This window comes from Phacochoerus africanus, chromosome 15 (assembly GCF_016906955.1).
Source record: "Phacochoerus africanus isolate WHEZ1 chromosome 15, ROS_Pafr_v1, whole genome shotgun sequence".
Classification (NCBI taxonomy): domain Eukaryota; kingdom Metazoa; phylum Chordata; class Mammalia; order Artiodactyla; family Suidae; genus Phacochoerus; species Phacochoerus africanus.
Genome location: NC_062558.1, coordinates 90,184,320 through 90,200,918, shown reverse-complemented (window position 1 = coordinate 90,200,918; position 16,599 = coordinate 90,184,320). Strand labels below are relative to the sequence as shown.

The following is a 16,599-nucleotide window of genomic DNA, read 5'->3' as shown; positions in this document are numbered from 1 at the left end:
CCACAGCTACCCCACCCCCACTGGCATCACTCAACAGTCCTACATTTGAGTTTGCAGCCCTGGCCTAGAAGGCAGAGTCCTCCTGGGAGTGCCAGCCTGCAAGAACTACCCCTCGCTGCCTGCTGTGGCAGCTTCAGCCTTCTCCGGCTACACGTGGCAAACCACACCAGAGTGTACTAGACCTGGACGTCAAAGCTCCCATGGGAAGCCTTCGTGGACACATCCCCTGTACCTCTCAGGGGTCTCCCCCTTCACACACACCCTCTAACCCTCCTTTGTCCATCTCTCTGTCCTCAGCGCATGTCTGCCCCACTCTTCTCTTACCCCTATCAGATTTCAAGTCACTTCACTGTCTTTATATCCTTCGAGTCCATTGAACAGAGTGCATGTCAGCTCAGTAAATATTTGAGCCAAATATAAGACGTTGTTTTTACAATTTTCCTATCTTCATAGAAAGATAAACCCTTGGAATTCCCAGCCCTCTATGGATATAGACATGGAGCGGGTGGGTGGAATTTCCTTCACCAAAACTCTAAGATGATCCACATTCTCTTTTTCTTTGTATAAGATACTGTCTGAAGTGAGAGGGATACCAGTCAGATCTTAATGGAATTTTCCTATAGTGGAGGCTATGGGGGCTCCACCCAGACCTTCCCCAGGTCAGTGTACCCATCACAGCTGCCCCTCCTCTGCAGGACAGCCCTTCCCAAAGTGATGGCTGCCTTGCCCAGGGGTTATGTAGCCTCCACAAACATGCTCATTCCTGCATGCATGTGCATACCCTCGTGTGCATGCGTGTACACACATTCATAAAAGTGTGCACACATAAAGACACACACCCAGACTATAGCCAGTGAGGTCACGCCCTTCAGCTTCTGTGGCCAAATTCATGCTTGAGAGCCCTGTCCTGTGGGCTCAGGGTGAAGCTAGACTTCAGCTGACAGCACATCCTCACCTAGCTCCTTCCCCTGCACCATCCTGCTTCCCTCACCATCCCCCTTCTCCTCAGTCCCTCCCTCCACAAATCCCATGCACCTGTATCCCTGTCCTGGACTCCACTTAGGGGAACTCAGCCTGAGGCCCTAGCCAGCTTTGCATTTTGCACACCTTTGTTCTAGCATCTGCTTTCCAGAAAAGACATCTGCGATGATGTACATTATGTCTAGGTTAGTCCACCAATGTGAAGCGAGGAATCACCATAAAGGCACTTAATTGAAGACTCTCTTTATTTTATTTTATTTTATTTTTTTTTTGTCTTTGCTATTTCTTTGGGCCGCTCCCGCGGCATATGGAGGTTCCCAGGCTAGGGGTCCAATCGGAGCTGTAGCCACCAGCCTACGCCAGAGCCACAGCAACGTGGGATCCAAGCCGCGTCTGCAACCTACACCACAGCTCACGGCAACGCCGGATCGTTAACCCACTGAGCAAGGGCAGGGACCGAACCCGCAACCTCATGGTTCCTAGTCAGATTCGTTAACCACTGCGCCATGACGGGAACTCCAAGACTCTCTTTCTAATGAGGACCGGCTTCTGGTCCCATCAAGTCTCGGGCCATCTGTCACCACACCCCCATGAAAGCTCTCCTGAAGCCTTTCCCTTTCTTCCTTTACCCACTCAAGCAATTATTAACAACCTCTTCAATTTCGGGTTCTAGGTGAAATTCTAGGCATTTCAAGGTGAACATGTGCCTACTCTGAAAATCATCATAGGCTAAAGGTGAAACAGGTAAGGACACATTCTCAGCACAGCAGGAGACATTCTCTGGCAGAGAATTTGGTGTCTGGGAGGGGAGAGCTTCCCCACAGTCCTTCACACACTTCCTGTAGCTCTTGTAGGTATAAACGAGTCCAGGCCTGGTATCTACTTTGGAGGCCAAACTTTAATCCTGTGATGAGACTACTTCCTAGATATTTAGGACGTGGTAGGCTCTAGTCCAGGCATTTTGACATGTATAGATAATGCAATCCTGTGTGGGACTCTATGAGGGGGTACTATCCCCATTTTGCAGATGAGGAAACTGAGCCCAGAAAACTGAATTATCCAGGCGACACAGTTAGGACAGAGCCTCGCTTTGACTCTCGATCGCACACTCAGAATCACCTTGCTCCACCATCTCCTCTGCTCACATGAAGTCATTTGAGGCCGCCCTGCCCAGAGATGGTCAAGAGTATGTCTGGATCTCTCAGGAACAGAAATTTAAAAGATGGATTTTTTCCACAGGCTGTGAACACAGTTTTGTAACACACATATTTCAAGGATTACAATGTATGCTGAAACCTATTTCCATGGTTTAGCATCAGTGTCTAGATATTTTTAAAATAAAGGAGCCACACAGCTTTCCCTCCTGTCCTCCCACACCTTCCCAAAGTATGACATCTCTAGCTACTGCCTCAGACTGAGGGCATTCAGTGAAATTCCCATTATTACAAAAGCTTCGGTAACAGTTTTGACTTCAAATTTTAGACTACTTTAATTTTAGGTTAATATTTAAACTACATTAGAACAGTTTGTCATAGGGGCTGCTCCTGGGTAGGATTCTGTCACTCCACCAACATTGCGGATACCAAGGAGAGAGCTCATCACTCAAAGAGGATCCCTGCAATGGACTGAATGCTTGTGCCCCCGTCCCCTACTCACTTGTTGAAATCTTATCCCCAGTGTGATGGTATTTGGGGTGGGGCCTCTGAGAGGGGCTTAGGTCATCAGGATAGAGCCCCCCTCAAGAGTGGCATCAGTGGCCTTAGGAAAGAGACCCCAGGGAGCTCCCCCCTCCCTTGCTCACATGAGAACACGGGAAGAAGAGTGCCAGGAGTGAGGGAGAGGGGCTTCAGGAGACCCCGAACCTGCCAGCACCATGTTCTTGGAATTCCCAGCCTCCAGAGCTGTGAGGAATAAATTTCTGTTGCTGGTAAAGCACTTGGTCTATGGTATTTCGTTACAGCATCCTCTCACTATGGGACCTGCACAGCCAGCCTGAGCTAGGTGAGGGACATGTGTCGCCCAACAGGGACCAGCAATGCCCGATCTAATTTGCACTAAGCAATTCCATCACTTTCACCTTAGAAGCTCTTCCAGGTGGCAACCTCCCTGACTCCCTTCCCAGGATCCTTCTTCTGATGCTCTAAGCACCTATTCCTGCCTCCACAGACCCTGCACCTCTGCCTTCCTCCTCCACTCTCCTCAAAACGGAAAAGCCATTCTTACCCTCTTGCCTAGAACTCTCCCAGAACTTGGATTATTTAGTAACTGCAGTCTTTTAATTTGGGGTGAGAGTTGGGGAGACAGTCTGCATGAAGCAAGATGCAAAAATAACATCACAATGTATTATTAATAAGAATTAAAAAGAAATGTCTACAATCTCCAGTTTTTATTACCAGCACTTCACTTATTGCTTTGGGGACTTCTGGCTTTCTTTTTTGTTGTTGTTTTTTGCTTTTTTTTTTTTTTTTCCTCACCAGAGCAGGAATACTTAAAACCTAAATATGCAAAAAAAGAGAAAGGAAATAAGAAAAAGTTTTCAAAAGAGAGAAATAGAAATGCTGATCTTGTCTAATGATGCCACAAGTTTACTCCCAAATTGCTCAATACCCCATAATGGAGGAGGGAAAATTGATCGTTCTCATTATCGTTGCAGCTCTGTCAATACCAATATTGCCTTGTTTTGAATAAAATGTGCTGTTTTTTTCAATGTTGGTTCCAGTAAAATGGGGTTTTAGTGAAAATATGAGCAGTAGCAGGAAACCAGTCTGGTTTCTCCCCATACAAATGGATTGATTTCCCTAACACACATTACTTCCAGTGCAGGAAGGGGATAGTGGTTCAATTAGGACTCAATGGTAAGCGCTCAGGGTCACCAGCAGGCTGGACCCGCAAGGCAAATTATCACAGAGTGATGTGCGGGGCTGCCTGAAGGAGTTTTCTGGTTTCTCCACTTAGCAGCTGAGGCTTCAGGTCGGTCCTTGTCCAGCTGTGGATGTTTAATCTTCTTTCTCTCTACCCTTCCTCCAATTTTCTCTCCCGGTCCAGATTAATATGCTGGTCCCAGAGCCCAGGAAGTTCTGGGTCCTGATAGGGTAGGTCCCTCCAAGGAGGCATGGGCTTTTGGTACATCAGTCCAGAGTGTGACTTCTGGACACTAATCACATTGTCCTGACCAGGAGAACGACAAACAATCAGATAACCAGGGTCTGCCTCCCACAGACACTTGGAAAGAATTAGGGACTTCTACCAAGCTACTCAAATTTGGACTAGCTGCTTATTCCGATGTGGATGAAATGTTCTTTATTTGATGATTTTGGAAGAGAGAGGATACACTTTCAGTGACCTCCCCCCCTTCAGGGATGTTATGGGTAAATAGGGCCCACAGATGTTGTTTTATTTGACAAGTTGTTGTGGTTTTTATCTTTGCTTACTTAGAATTAGTTCTCCCTTCATATGGGTATAAACTTGCCATTTTGACCTTTCCCCACTAGCCTGATACACTCATCGGTGGTATCCACATGGCTTGTAGGCATGGAAGTCTGTGATTCTGGTTTAGGTGTAAAAGGGTCCAAATCCCATTGAATTGGTAGAATCCATGTCTAAAGGGATGCATGGCTTTCTGGATGCACTTGTATGGATTTGCAACTAAGACCAAGATGCATGCCTGTTCTAAATCTTCTGTTCTTTAATGAATCACATACGTGTGTGTGTGTGTGTGTGTGTGTGTGTGTGTGTGTGTGTGTGTGGTGGCCAATACTTCCTCATAACAGAAGCCTAGGATTTATATTTGTAATGTATTTGTCTTTTTCCAACTTTACTTCCCATCCTCCCCTTCGTTCCACCCTGTATTATCCCCTAATAACATTCTTACCCTTTGCTGAATACACCATAAACTTTGTGACTGATGCTGGAAGTTGAGAAGGTCTTTTCCAATCCCATCCCTTTGCTGAGGTTTTACTTATTAATCAAAGGACAATTCACATGTCCTCTCATCTAAGAAGACTTTCCTGACTTTTCCAACTAACACCATGCCCACACGTCAACCACTATAAAGCTGTTCTAGGACACAGCAGGTGTACCTGACCCAGAGGGCTGAGAAGGTGTTCAGAAAAGGTGAGGTGCCAACTGAGTGTTGAAAGATAGTGAAGACAGAGCCAGGACAACATGGGAAATTGTCTTTCCAGGAGAGGGAACAGCGTGTGCAAAGGCCAAGGGGTGGGAGTGAGTATGGCCTTTCAGGGAAAAGCTGGGGTCACAGGCAGTCGTCGGCCAGGCTCAATCACCCTCTGCCCTCAAAGCCCTGCCCTGCAATGAGCCTATGGTCAGGCCTGAGGTGGAACATGAGAACATCACCAGGAAAAGCAGCTTGTAAACATCCAGCTACAAGGATGCCTGCATATCCTAGAACCTGAAACATCTGTAGAGAGTTTCCATCACCTTGGACATATAACCCTCACCCCATGAAAGCCAGATCAGATGAGCAGTGGTGCCCAACAGAGGGTTCTGTACAACCTAGCATCAACTGCCAGCCAGAACCCTTCCCACCTGTGGCTGCAGCATCCTCAGTAACTCAGGAAGGGAGGGATTAACTTACCTGAGTATGTCTATTGCTTTGACCAAAGTAAACTGCTGACACGACTCTTTTAACAGATTTGTTGTTGTTAACAGACTGCCATCCATGATTGTCTGGAGAAGATTCCTTGAACAAGACTACAAAGAACACAGTCTCTCGTAGCAATGAGGGATCCATTTCTAACCAACCTGTGGCTCCAGCCCTGATGTGTTGCTTCAGAGCTTCCAAATAGACACTCACCCTCCTTCCATCTTCTGGGCACAGGGCACACAAGTATCCACCCCAAATTAGGTGCTCATGCTGATTTGACTCTAACTAATAAGAAAGTTGGGCTAGTCACTTACTTTCTCTAAGGCTCAGTTTCTTTTTTCTTTCTTTTTTTTTTTTTTTTTCTTTTTTTGGTTGTGCCCGTGGCATGCAGAAATTCCCAGGTCAGGAATCAAATGTGAGCCACAGCAGTGACAAAGCTGAATCATGAACCACTAGGCCACAGGGAATCCCTCCTTAGCTTTAAAATGAGAATAATGAACATACATGCCCCTCACAGGTATGTTTTTGATGGGAGTCAACAGAAACAGCATCTGTGAAAGCACTTTTTCTTATAGGATGCTAGTGTTTGCAGAATATCAACCCCTTCTAGTTGCTGTCTTCTCTTCTTACCTAACATCAGTGAGATTCCTGATTGATTTATCAATTTCATTTATCAATTAATTTATCAATTGCATAATGCCAGTTGTAAACATATTTAAAATATATCATATTCCATTTAATATTTCCAATATTGTATATACCATGACTCTGAGCCCTAGGAACACAGAATCCCAAAGCCAGGAGAGAAAGATGGCTGACAAGGCCATCAGCTGATGAGCACATACTATGTGCCAGGTTTGGTCCTAAGTGCCCTCCAACTATACTCTCCACTACTCTTTCCAATGGCAAATATTATTCTGAGAACACTGAGACTGAAGAGGTTTCACTATTTTCCTAAGGCGACATAGGCAATGAGTGGCAGAACTGGCCCCTCAACGCAGGCCTTACTCCAAAGCCCCCGATTTTAACACTGCATCATGCACTCATTACAAGGAAGGGAACTTAGTATCCCATAAGGGGCATAAACTGAGGGTCTATAGAAGTGTTTTCTTTGATGGAGTTAGTTTAAGGCTTTGCTTCTGTTTTATTTCCCCCCAGTTAGATGTGAGTACTTTCAGGCAGGGCAAGTACGCTTCCCTATAGCCACAAGCCTCACCATTCCCTATTGTTTATACCTACACATTTGCTTTTCCACTCTGGCTCCAAGACACTGTGTCTGCAACCCCCTGTGATCTAGGTCAAAGCTGAGTAGCTGAAATTGAGATGTGGAGAGGGAAAGTGGTCCACCTAAGTCATAGAAATAATGATGGTCGAGAACTAGAACCCAAGCCGATAGATAACTGGACAAGAGCTCACTCTATCCACTTTAACTTCTGCTCCACCATTCTATGTCTGTTGTAGCTTGCTTTAGATGCTCTGTATCTCCATGCAAGATTATGTCTACTTGCTCTATTTAAGAGGCTACACTAAGAAGGCACCTGGATTTGGACTAGGATCTGAGATTTTTTCCACTTAGGAATAATAGAAAATATTTTGAGGCTGAGGCTCAGAATGATAGAGCACAAGAAACACAGAAATTCAACACATCTGAAATTTCTAATGTGTTATAATTTAACAAAGCAAGACTCCTACTTTGCCAATTTCCTTGCTGAGGAAATAGCTCTTTTCAAATAGCCTGCCCTTACACAGTGCTATTCAGGGCTATTAATGCTGTCGATATTTTAGTTATTTGAAACCCATATGATTAGGTCAATGTGTTTGAAATACAGGCTAATTCCAGAAAATGGCACCCTTTCCAAATTGAGGCTCAAATGAGTCGACAAATGCAGACAAATGCAGCCCGAGTCTGATCCTCTCTCTGTCCCCTCACACTGTGTGGGAGAAACTGCAACACACTCAACAGCGAGGGGAGGTGCAGACTGACCATAGACAACAGTCTCGCTAATGTCCAGGTCTGATCATGTCCTTGCTTTCCCATAGCCTCCCACCCACAGCTATGGCTACCATTGCCCTAAGAGAAGGGAACCTGGCACAGGGGCAGGAAGTCCTGGAACCTCACGTCAGAGACTTCCCGCCTAGCTCTGAGGTTAACTCTGTCACTTAATTCCTACATGTTTCAAGTCTTCATCTGCAAAGTGAGAATACTGATATCCACCTCACAGGGTTAATATGAAGATTAAATGATAAAATGCTTGTAGAGTTTGGGGCAGCTAACAGTGGTAGCTACACCATTCAGCAAGAGCTTCCCACAGTGCCGAGTATGTTCTGCTCAGCATGCTAAGTGCTCCTGCATTGCTTCAGTTGGTCCTCACAATAATGCCATGGGGAAGGTGATACTCTTCTCCACATACTACAGCAAAGAAAGTTAAGGGTCATGGAGGTTAGATAATTTCTCATGGTTCTGTGGCTGTTGAGTAGCAGAGCTGAGATCTGACCAAAGTCTGTTGTCTTTAGAGCCTCATGTAGTGGGTGCTCATTAAACATAGTGGTGATGGGAGTTCCCGCGGCAGCTCAGGGGTTAAAGAACCCGACTAGTATCCATGAGGGTGCGGGTTCGATCCCTGGCCTTGCTCCGTGTGTTAAGGATCCAGTGTTGCTCTGAGCTGTAGTGTAGGTTGCAGATGTGGCTTGGATCCTGTGTTGCTGTGGTTGCAGCATAGGTCGGCCGCTATAGCTCTGATTTGTCCCCTAGCCTAGAAACCTCCATATGCCACGGGTGTGGCCCTAAAAAGACAAAAGACACACACACACACAAAAACCATAGTGGTGATGATGATGACAACCACGACAACAGTAATCCAATAAAATTCAACTCTCTTGGCATGGTACTCAAGAGCCTTTGTGATGTGGCGTCAACTAACTCCCCTGTCCCACTTACTGACTTTCTGCCTGCATGGGCTATCCTGGCCCAGTTGAACTATTTGAAGTCCCCAAATAGGCATCTTCATGTGTGCCTCTTTCTGTATCAGAGTGTCTCACCCCTCTCTCCCCTATATGACCTGGCATAGACTAGTCTTTTCTTTAAAGCTTAGCTCCAGTGTCCCCATCTCTGTGTGGCTTTCCCTCCTCTCCGTCCCAAGGCCCTGTGGGAAAACCTTTGATACAGTTAGAATGTTGTTTATGTTCTCCACTCCTATGACTACTGCCCTCAAACTCAGACTGTGACTTCCTGTGACAACCTTTTCTGAATCCCCCAAGGCACCTAGTAGGTGCTGAGTAATTTATTCATAGAAGTAAATGCACCACATTGGTTGCTCCAACAGAGGCCGAGTTCCACCTTTGCTAAACTAGATCTGGCTTCCCACCCTCTGAGTTCCTATTGTCAAGCACAATAGCAAATAAGCTCTGCTAAGAGCTGAATACAAGTGCAGTGATGCTTGGGACAGAAAAGCCCCCCAGTGCTGGGCACAGTTCTAGCTGAGAACCACCTGCCTCCAGCAGGCCCCTCGTGGCTGCTAAGCGTGCCGGAAAAAGAAAAGGTCTTTCTTCCCAATGACTTACTTCTTCCTGGGGCCAACTAAGCTCCAAGGCATCTGAGCTGGGCTCTACTCCTGCCTTGTGCTTAGGACAGCAGTATTCACGATAAAATTCCTACAGTCCAATTTTAATACTGGTTATGACACAAAAGACAAAAAAAAATCGGCTGGATTACCTGTTTCCAAGAGCAGCTTGCAGTGCTAGTATTTTGGAGAGGAGAAAACAACCCTCTTGGTTTGTAAACAGAACAAACTTTACGTGGCCGCGATTAGATAAAAATCAGACAACCAAGGCATTTGTACCTTGGAAAGCCATCAATTTCTCATCCATACAGTAAAGGAGAGCAACTGAGGAATTTAACATAGGTAAGCGTATAGGGGTGTTAAGAGCCATCGGCCCACCTAGAGGGAGATGAGTGGGAACTCCAGTCCATCTTTTTAGTAGTAACACTGCCATCTACTGAAACTTCCAGCCCCTTTCTCTGCACCCCAATCTACAGTCCTGCTGTCAGTTCCTTTTCAGCATTTTCTTGTGTGGGTCTCCTGTCTCATTTGATTTACTATTATATTTGTTGTGATGAGGTTTCCCACCCCCCCTTTCAGAAATTAATTACTCTAATTATCCAACTTTTAATAGCTACTGGTTTGGCATCTGCAGAAAATATCTGAGAAAACGCACTGCTCCATTTCATTTGCATACTTGAGAGACTGTGTGTGAGAATTAGACTTGTCCTAAATTATTTATTGTGACCTGAATAGAGAAAAACATATCCTACCAAATGGAAGTCTCTTTCGCATACTTAATTTGTCCAGTTACCATCACAGGATGAGGGAAACTTCTTCCCCACACACTAATGTGACAACTCTGAACTCAGGCTCATTCACAGGATCTTCATGCACCAGGAGACAGAAAGACAGGCCACCACATCACTTCATCAATCATCCTCATGATGGAGTTTTGCACCATGTGCTCATCAACAACCATTTGACTGCTAAGACCACCCAAACCACTGGCCTGGTTAATCTCACTGCATCTCATTTCACTATTAGATGTATCCCTACTCATTGGTTTGATAGTCACTTTATGATCACCTTCCAGCAGAGAAACAGGAACCAGATAAAGGATTCCAGTTACAAAGAGACATGTAGACATGGAACTGAGTTAGTCCTTGTTTTACTCCTGTAACTAACACTCCAAAATGTCCTTAGTGAAACAGTCCCTTCCCTATACATTGAGGCTTTTTCCTCCACTCCTCTCTTCTCACTGATTTCGGAGGCCTCCCAATACTTTGACTAGGCCATTGTCATGTTCAATGATTAATAATATTCCTACAGCTGACCCCTGATCAACACAGGTTTGAACCGCACAGGTCCACCTATGTGTGGATTTTTTTCAATAACTATAGGACCTGCATTTTCATTTTACAAATCTGTAAGTTTTACTAAGTATAAGGAAAAGTTTATGTTCAATTAGAGATAACCATATGTGGACTCAAAAGAACTAGGGTTTGAGTCCTGATTCTATCCAAACTTTTTCACCTTCCTACCCTTGAGTGAACCATTTATCAATTCCTTTGTTTTTGAGGCAAAAATTATAAGTGCGGAGATTTTCAACTGTGTGGGGGTCAGTAACTCTAACCTCCACATTGTTCAAAGGTCAACTAGAGTTGTCATTTCTTCTTAAAACATATCACCTTCTTTTTAACTCCCAGACAAAGCACAACTGGACCCACATCCCACGAGCCCCCATTCTCCTATAGAAGCCCCTGTGGTACAGGGGAAAGACCAGGAGACCTGCCACCAGGAAGGACCACATTTAATACCAGGTCCACCAGCTCAGAATCTGTAAAAGGCATATAAGTCATCTGATCCTCCATTTCCCCACTGGCTGAAATGGAAACGATTCTCCCGACCAAACCTCTATGAGGTTCAATGATCAGTGAAAGGGTCTGGCACTGTGCCTGGTACATGGTAGCTGACCAAGTCATTTCTTTAGCCCGCTGCTAATTCAACTGTACATTTTCCAGGGCTTCCTTGACTCTTCCAGTTTCTTTCTCAGACCTCCTACAAAACATATTCTCCAGATTGAGAGCATGTCTTCAGAATCTGCTTCATTTTGCTGCTCCATGCCTCGCCCATACAAGCTCACCTCACTGCAGCAGGGTGGTCAGTGCTGCCAGGACAGGAACTGAGAGTCACCTTGACTCTTCTCTCTGCCCACTCTCTGCAGGTGATTCATCTTCCGGCCTGATTCTATCTCCCAATAGGTCTCCTGACTCTTTGTTCTTCACACTTTCCCACAGACACCACCCTGATTGAGTTACCACCATGTGTTGCCTGGACTGGGAATATGGGTGACTTAGTGCTGTCCCCTTTTTCTATTGCACAGCCCCATTTCCAGATCACCCTCGATACAACATGAGAGATTTTTTTATTTAATTTTTTTTTTTTTTTTTTTTTTTTGCTTTTTAGGCCTGCACCCATGGCATATAGAGGTTCCCAGGCTAGGGGTCAAATCAGAGCTGTAGCTGCCAGCCTACACCACAACCACAACATCAGATCCAAGCTGCATCTGCAACCTACACCACAGCTCACGACAACACTGGATCCTTAACCCACTGTGGCAGGCCAGGGATCAAACCCGCAACCTCATGGTTCCTAGTCGGATTCGTTTCTGCTGCACCACAATGGGAACTCCAAAAGTGAGAGATTTTTACCACAAAAACCTGACCCCGTTCCCTCTACTCACTTTGTATTGTGTGTTGGGATAAAACCCCACACCTCGGAAGGGCTCCAGCCCTCCTCCGCTTGCCCCATTGGGCCTATTTCCAGCTCTCCCTCTTTGCTCCTGCCCCAGCCGCCTGCAGCAGGCTCCTTCCCACCTGGTTAATTGCTACTCATCTTTCAGGGCTCTGCTTAAATGTCACCATCAAAGAGATGGCTTCCCTGACCTCCTCCACTTCATCTAAATTAAATTTAATTAGGTCTTCCCCCAACTTCCATTCTCATTATTCTTTCTCAGCATCCTGTTTTTTTTTTTTCCCTTAATATCACTTGTGACAATTTGTAATTATGTATTCATTTGCGAGCTTATTTATTTAGTTTGTCTGCTCCGCCAGCACCTCCCATTCCCCACCACAGATATGGGCTCCTTGGACAATGCACATCCTGTTAGCCCTGTACATCCTACACAGAGCACTGAGCCAAGGTCACAGCCAGTATCCAAGGGATGGAGGAATAAATGGGGAGCAGAGGACTTCTGGTTCCACCAAGGTCCCGCACTGTACACAGAACCCAGGACATGCCTCATAAAGGTATAGCATTTCATTTGGGTTTTGCTTAGCTGTTGTTGTTTTTTTTTTTTTTTTGGAGGGGGGGGCTTGTTTTTGTTTTTGTTTTTGATTGGCTATTGTTTTTAGAAGGTAACTTCACCAACAGGAGTGATCAATTTTGAATGGTTGTGGAAGAGTGGGCAGAACTCAGTCAAGAGTCCCAGACCCACTGACGCTCCCCTTCAGGAGGCGATTCATGAGGGAGATTCTCTTACTAGAGGGGACTCAGGACAAAGACAAAAAGGGAAAGGGCGTCACTGGCCAGAAGGGCTCAAAAGATCAGTCATGTGAAAAAGACAAACTCATATGTTCATCAACAGGTACCTGAGGGTGGTCTTCATGGTACAGCCGAGGCAGCAGCCTCACCATGATGCACAGGACCCCGGGGTGCATGATCACAGGGTCGCCTTCATCCGTCCTGCAGAGAGAAGGGGAGCAGGATGTCAGACTTGAGCCTTCTAGTCTCTTCTGCTTTCTACACAACTTTTGGGATCTTCTTATACAGGCCATGATACACATCCTCAACCTATCACTGATCATCTATAAGACCCTGAACTAATTAATGTGAGCCTAGCTTCCCCCAACTACAGTGGAGACAGCAATGCCAGACTTTCCACATAGTCATAGAATAATGCCATTGTTTAAGGTACAATGCCTGGCACAGAGTTGATGCTCAACAGAAGTTAATTCCCTGGGCCTCTACCCTCTTTCTAGATATGCAGGAGATGAGAACCTCTCATTTTATATTAAACACACACATGCACACACACACAAGACAGCTTTTTGATCCCTTCAAGGTGGTACAAGCACACTCTACTCTATCCTACCCACTGAATTTTCTAAAGACCCAGATAAAATGCATGAGCAGCTCTCTGAGAGCTCTGAGAAGTAAACTGTAGCAGAGAAGGAGACCAAAGCCAAAGCACCATGAAACTTGCACTGAGTTTCCTGGGGCTTCTGCCTCCAGCATCCCCTGGCATGGGCTTGCAGGGAGTAAGAACTGTGCACCAGCTGTGCATGAGACAGAAAGAGGTCCAGGAGAAAGCCTCTGGTTCTAGTCTGAGGAAATTAGGTCCCTACAAGTCACAGAGCATCAAAGAGAATCCCTGGAATTTTCTCTGTTGGATTTTTCCATTCTTTCTCATCCCAGCCTCCAAGAAACCTCACAGTGGTGGTGGCAGCAGCCAGTCAGGCATATGAAATTCTCAGGGAGGAGACACCTTCTCTCTGACCAGAGGAACTCTAGTCCCCAAAATGTAGGTGAAATCCCATTGCTTTTGTCTCTATTTTTGTCCCCTCCCTGTTGGGCCCCAGAGACAGATGCAGTGCTGAGAAGTGAGTGGCAAAGCAGGAAAACAAAAGCCCCTGTCTAGATTTCTAGACAGAGAAGGAAGGGGCCCTAGAGAGCCAGAGAATGTTGTGGGGATGATAAATAGAAGGAGCCTTAAGAAACTGAGATCATTAAACTGTGTGTCAATATCTGGGCTCAATTCTGAGCTGCACATGTGTGGATCTGACCCTAAGCCACATGCCAAAGGCTTTGAGAACTGAACTCAGGGATAAACCACAACCCAAGACTGGCTACTGCATGGGGCAAGTGAGGGATAGATAACTCGCCTGCCAAAACTGACTGATACTAGAAACACCATCCAAGGAAGGTGGGGCACTTGCAGCCTGAATCTGAATCCATTGCCTGCTGAAATAAAATAATCCACATTCTCCAGAAGATGGCAATCGGAGCCAGAGTTCATAACATTCCAAATGCCCAGGATACAATCAGAAATTACTCAGCATAGGACAAATCAGAGGAATCTCCATAACTCACTTGAAACAAAATGTCAACAGATGCCATGTCTGAGATGATACATTTGTTGCAAATATCAGACAAAAACTTTAAAGCAGCTATTATTAACCAAACTCCAAGATATAAAGGTCAATACTTCTGAAATGAGTGAACAACTTAGAAAATCTTAGTTAAGAAACGGAAGCAATAAGAAAGAATCAAACAGAAATTTAAGAGGTGAAAAATACAATAGGAAAAAAATTTTTAAATCTCACTGAATAAGAACAGAAGAATGAGATGAGAGAGAAAAGAGCCCATGAATTTGAAGACAGAGCAATAGAAAGTGCCCAGTCTGAACAACAAAGAGGAGAAATATTTTTTTAAAGAAACAAAGCCTCAAGGTCATGTGTCCTAATACCAAAAGCTCTGGCATGTGTGTCACTGGAATTCCAGGAGAAGAGAACGAATATAGTGTAAAAAGAAAAAGATGTTCAAAAAAGGTTTTAGCCATTATTTTTTCAAATTTGGTGGATTACATAGCCTTAAAGATTCAAGAATCTTAGCAACACCCAAACAAAATCAACTGTTGAACCTTAAAGAACCCTGTTGAAAGCAGCCAAGGGAAAACAACAAATTACATATATGAAAACAACATTTTGAATGACTGGATTTTCTCATGAGAAATCAGAAGGCAGGGGAACAACATTTTTAAAGTGCTGAGAAGAAATGCACAGAATTCCATAAGCAACAAAAATATTCTTCAGAAATAAGGGCAAAATAAATATATTCCCAAATGAAGGAAAACAAAGAGAATTTCCTGCCATCAGATTTTTTCTAAAAATAACTTTAAAAGATGTTTTTCAGAGGGGAGGGAAATAATAACAGAAAGAAACTTGGCATTTCAGGAATGAGGAAATAGCAACAGAAATAGTAACTATTTGGATAAATATCATAGGGTATTTTTCTCCAGAAATACGTAAAGTTGTTGAAAGCAAAATCATATTTAGATGTAATACATACGACAACTACAACAAAAATGAAGAGAGATAAGGGGAACTGCAGAGAGGTAAGATTTCTATATTCCATTTAAAGTAGGAAAATAGAGGAGTTCCCGTCGTGGCTCAGTGGTTAACGAGTCTGACTAAGAACCATGAGGTTGAGGGTTCGATCCCTGGCCTTGCTCAGTGGGTTAAGGATCTGGCGTTGCCGTGAGCAGACGCGGCTCGGATCCTGTGTTGCTGTGGCTCTGGTGTAAGCCGGCGGCTATAGCTCCGATTGGACCCCTAGCCTGGGAACCTCCATATGCCACGGAAGCAGCCCAAGAAATGTCAAAAAGACAAATAAATAAATAAACAAATAAATAATTTTAAAAAATAAAGTAGGAAAATAGAGAGTCCATGTTGTGGCTCAGCTGGTTAAGGACCCAACATCTCTGTGAGGATACATGTTCAATCCTTGGCCTTGCTCAGTGGGTTAAGGATCTGGCATTGCCTCGAACTGCTGCTTAAGTTGCAAATGCAGCTCAGATCCACTGTTTCTGTGGCTGCGGTGTAAGTCCCAGGTGCAATTCTGATTCAACCCCTAGCCTGGGAACTTACATATGCCTCAGGTGCAGCTATAAAAAGAAAAAAATAATAAAGTAGCAAAATACATATTCTAATTTGACTGTTAAAGTTAGGTAAGTATATTGTAATCCTTAGAGAAAGCACAAAAGAATCTAGAAAAGAGAAATACTCAATAAATAAATTCAAATGGAATACTAAGATAGATTCAAATAATCCATAAAAAGGTAGGGAAAGAGAGAGGAACAAAAAAGAGAGTACAAATAATAAAAATGGTAGACCTGAATCCAAACACATCAAAAATTACATTAAATATAATGGTATCCATACACCAATTAATATATACATATTGTCAGAAAGAAAAGACCAAACCATATGCCATCTACAGGAAATGTAATGATATAGATAAGTTAAAATAAAAGGATAGAAAATTTTTTTCTGTGACTAACACTAATCAAAAGAAAGCCAGTGTGGTTCTATCAATCTTAGAGAAAGTGGACTTCAGGGCAAGGAAAATTACCAGGAATAAACAGGTTATTTTGCATAATGATTAAAAGATTGCATAACATCCAAAATGTGTAGGCACTTCACAACAGAGCATTTAAATTCATAAAGAAAAACTGATACAAGTGAAAGCACAGATGCGTAAATCCAAAATTGTAGTTGGAGACTTCAACACTCTTTTCTCAGTAATTTATAGAAAATGAAGTGAGAAAATCATCAATAGTATCAAATTAGGCAACACTATCACCAACTGCTATGATTGACATTTACAGAACACTCCACTTACACCTGAAAATAC

The 16,599-nt window shown here is 44.1% G+C and overlaps 1 protein-coding gene across 3 annotated transcripts in view; it reads right to left on the bottom strand.

The window, feature by feature from the left end:
* WDFY4 (WDFY family member 4) overlaps positions 1 to 16,599 on the bottom strand; it is a 280,348-nt gene that overhangs the window by 182,406 nt on the left and 81,343 nt on the right. For all 3 annotated transcript variants that reach the window (XM_047759613.1, XM_047759614.1, XM_047759615.1), the window contains exon 13: positions 12,777 to 12,870. In XM_047759613.1, coding sequence (XP_047615569.1) covers positions 12,777 to 12,870 — 94 coding nt within the window. The remainder of the gene's footprint in view (positions 1 to 12,776; positions 12,871 to 16,599) is intronic.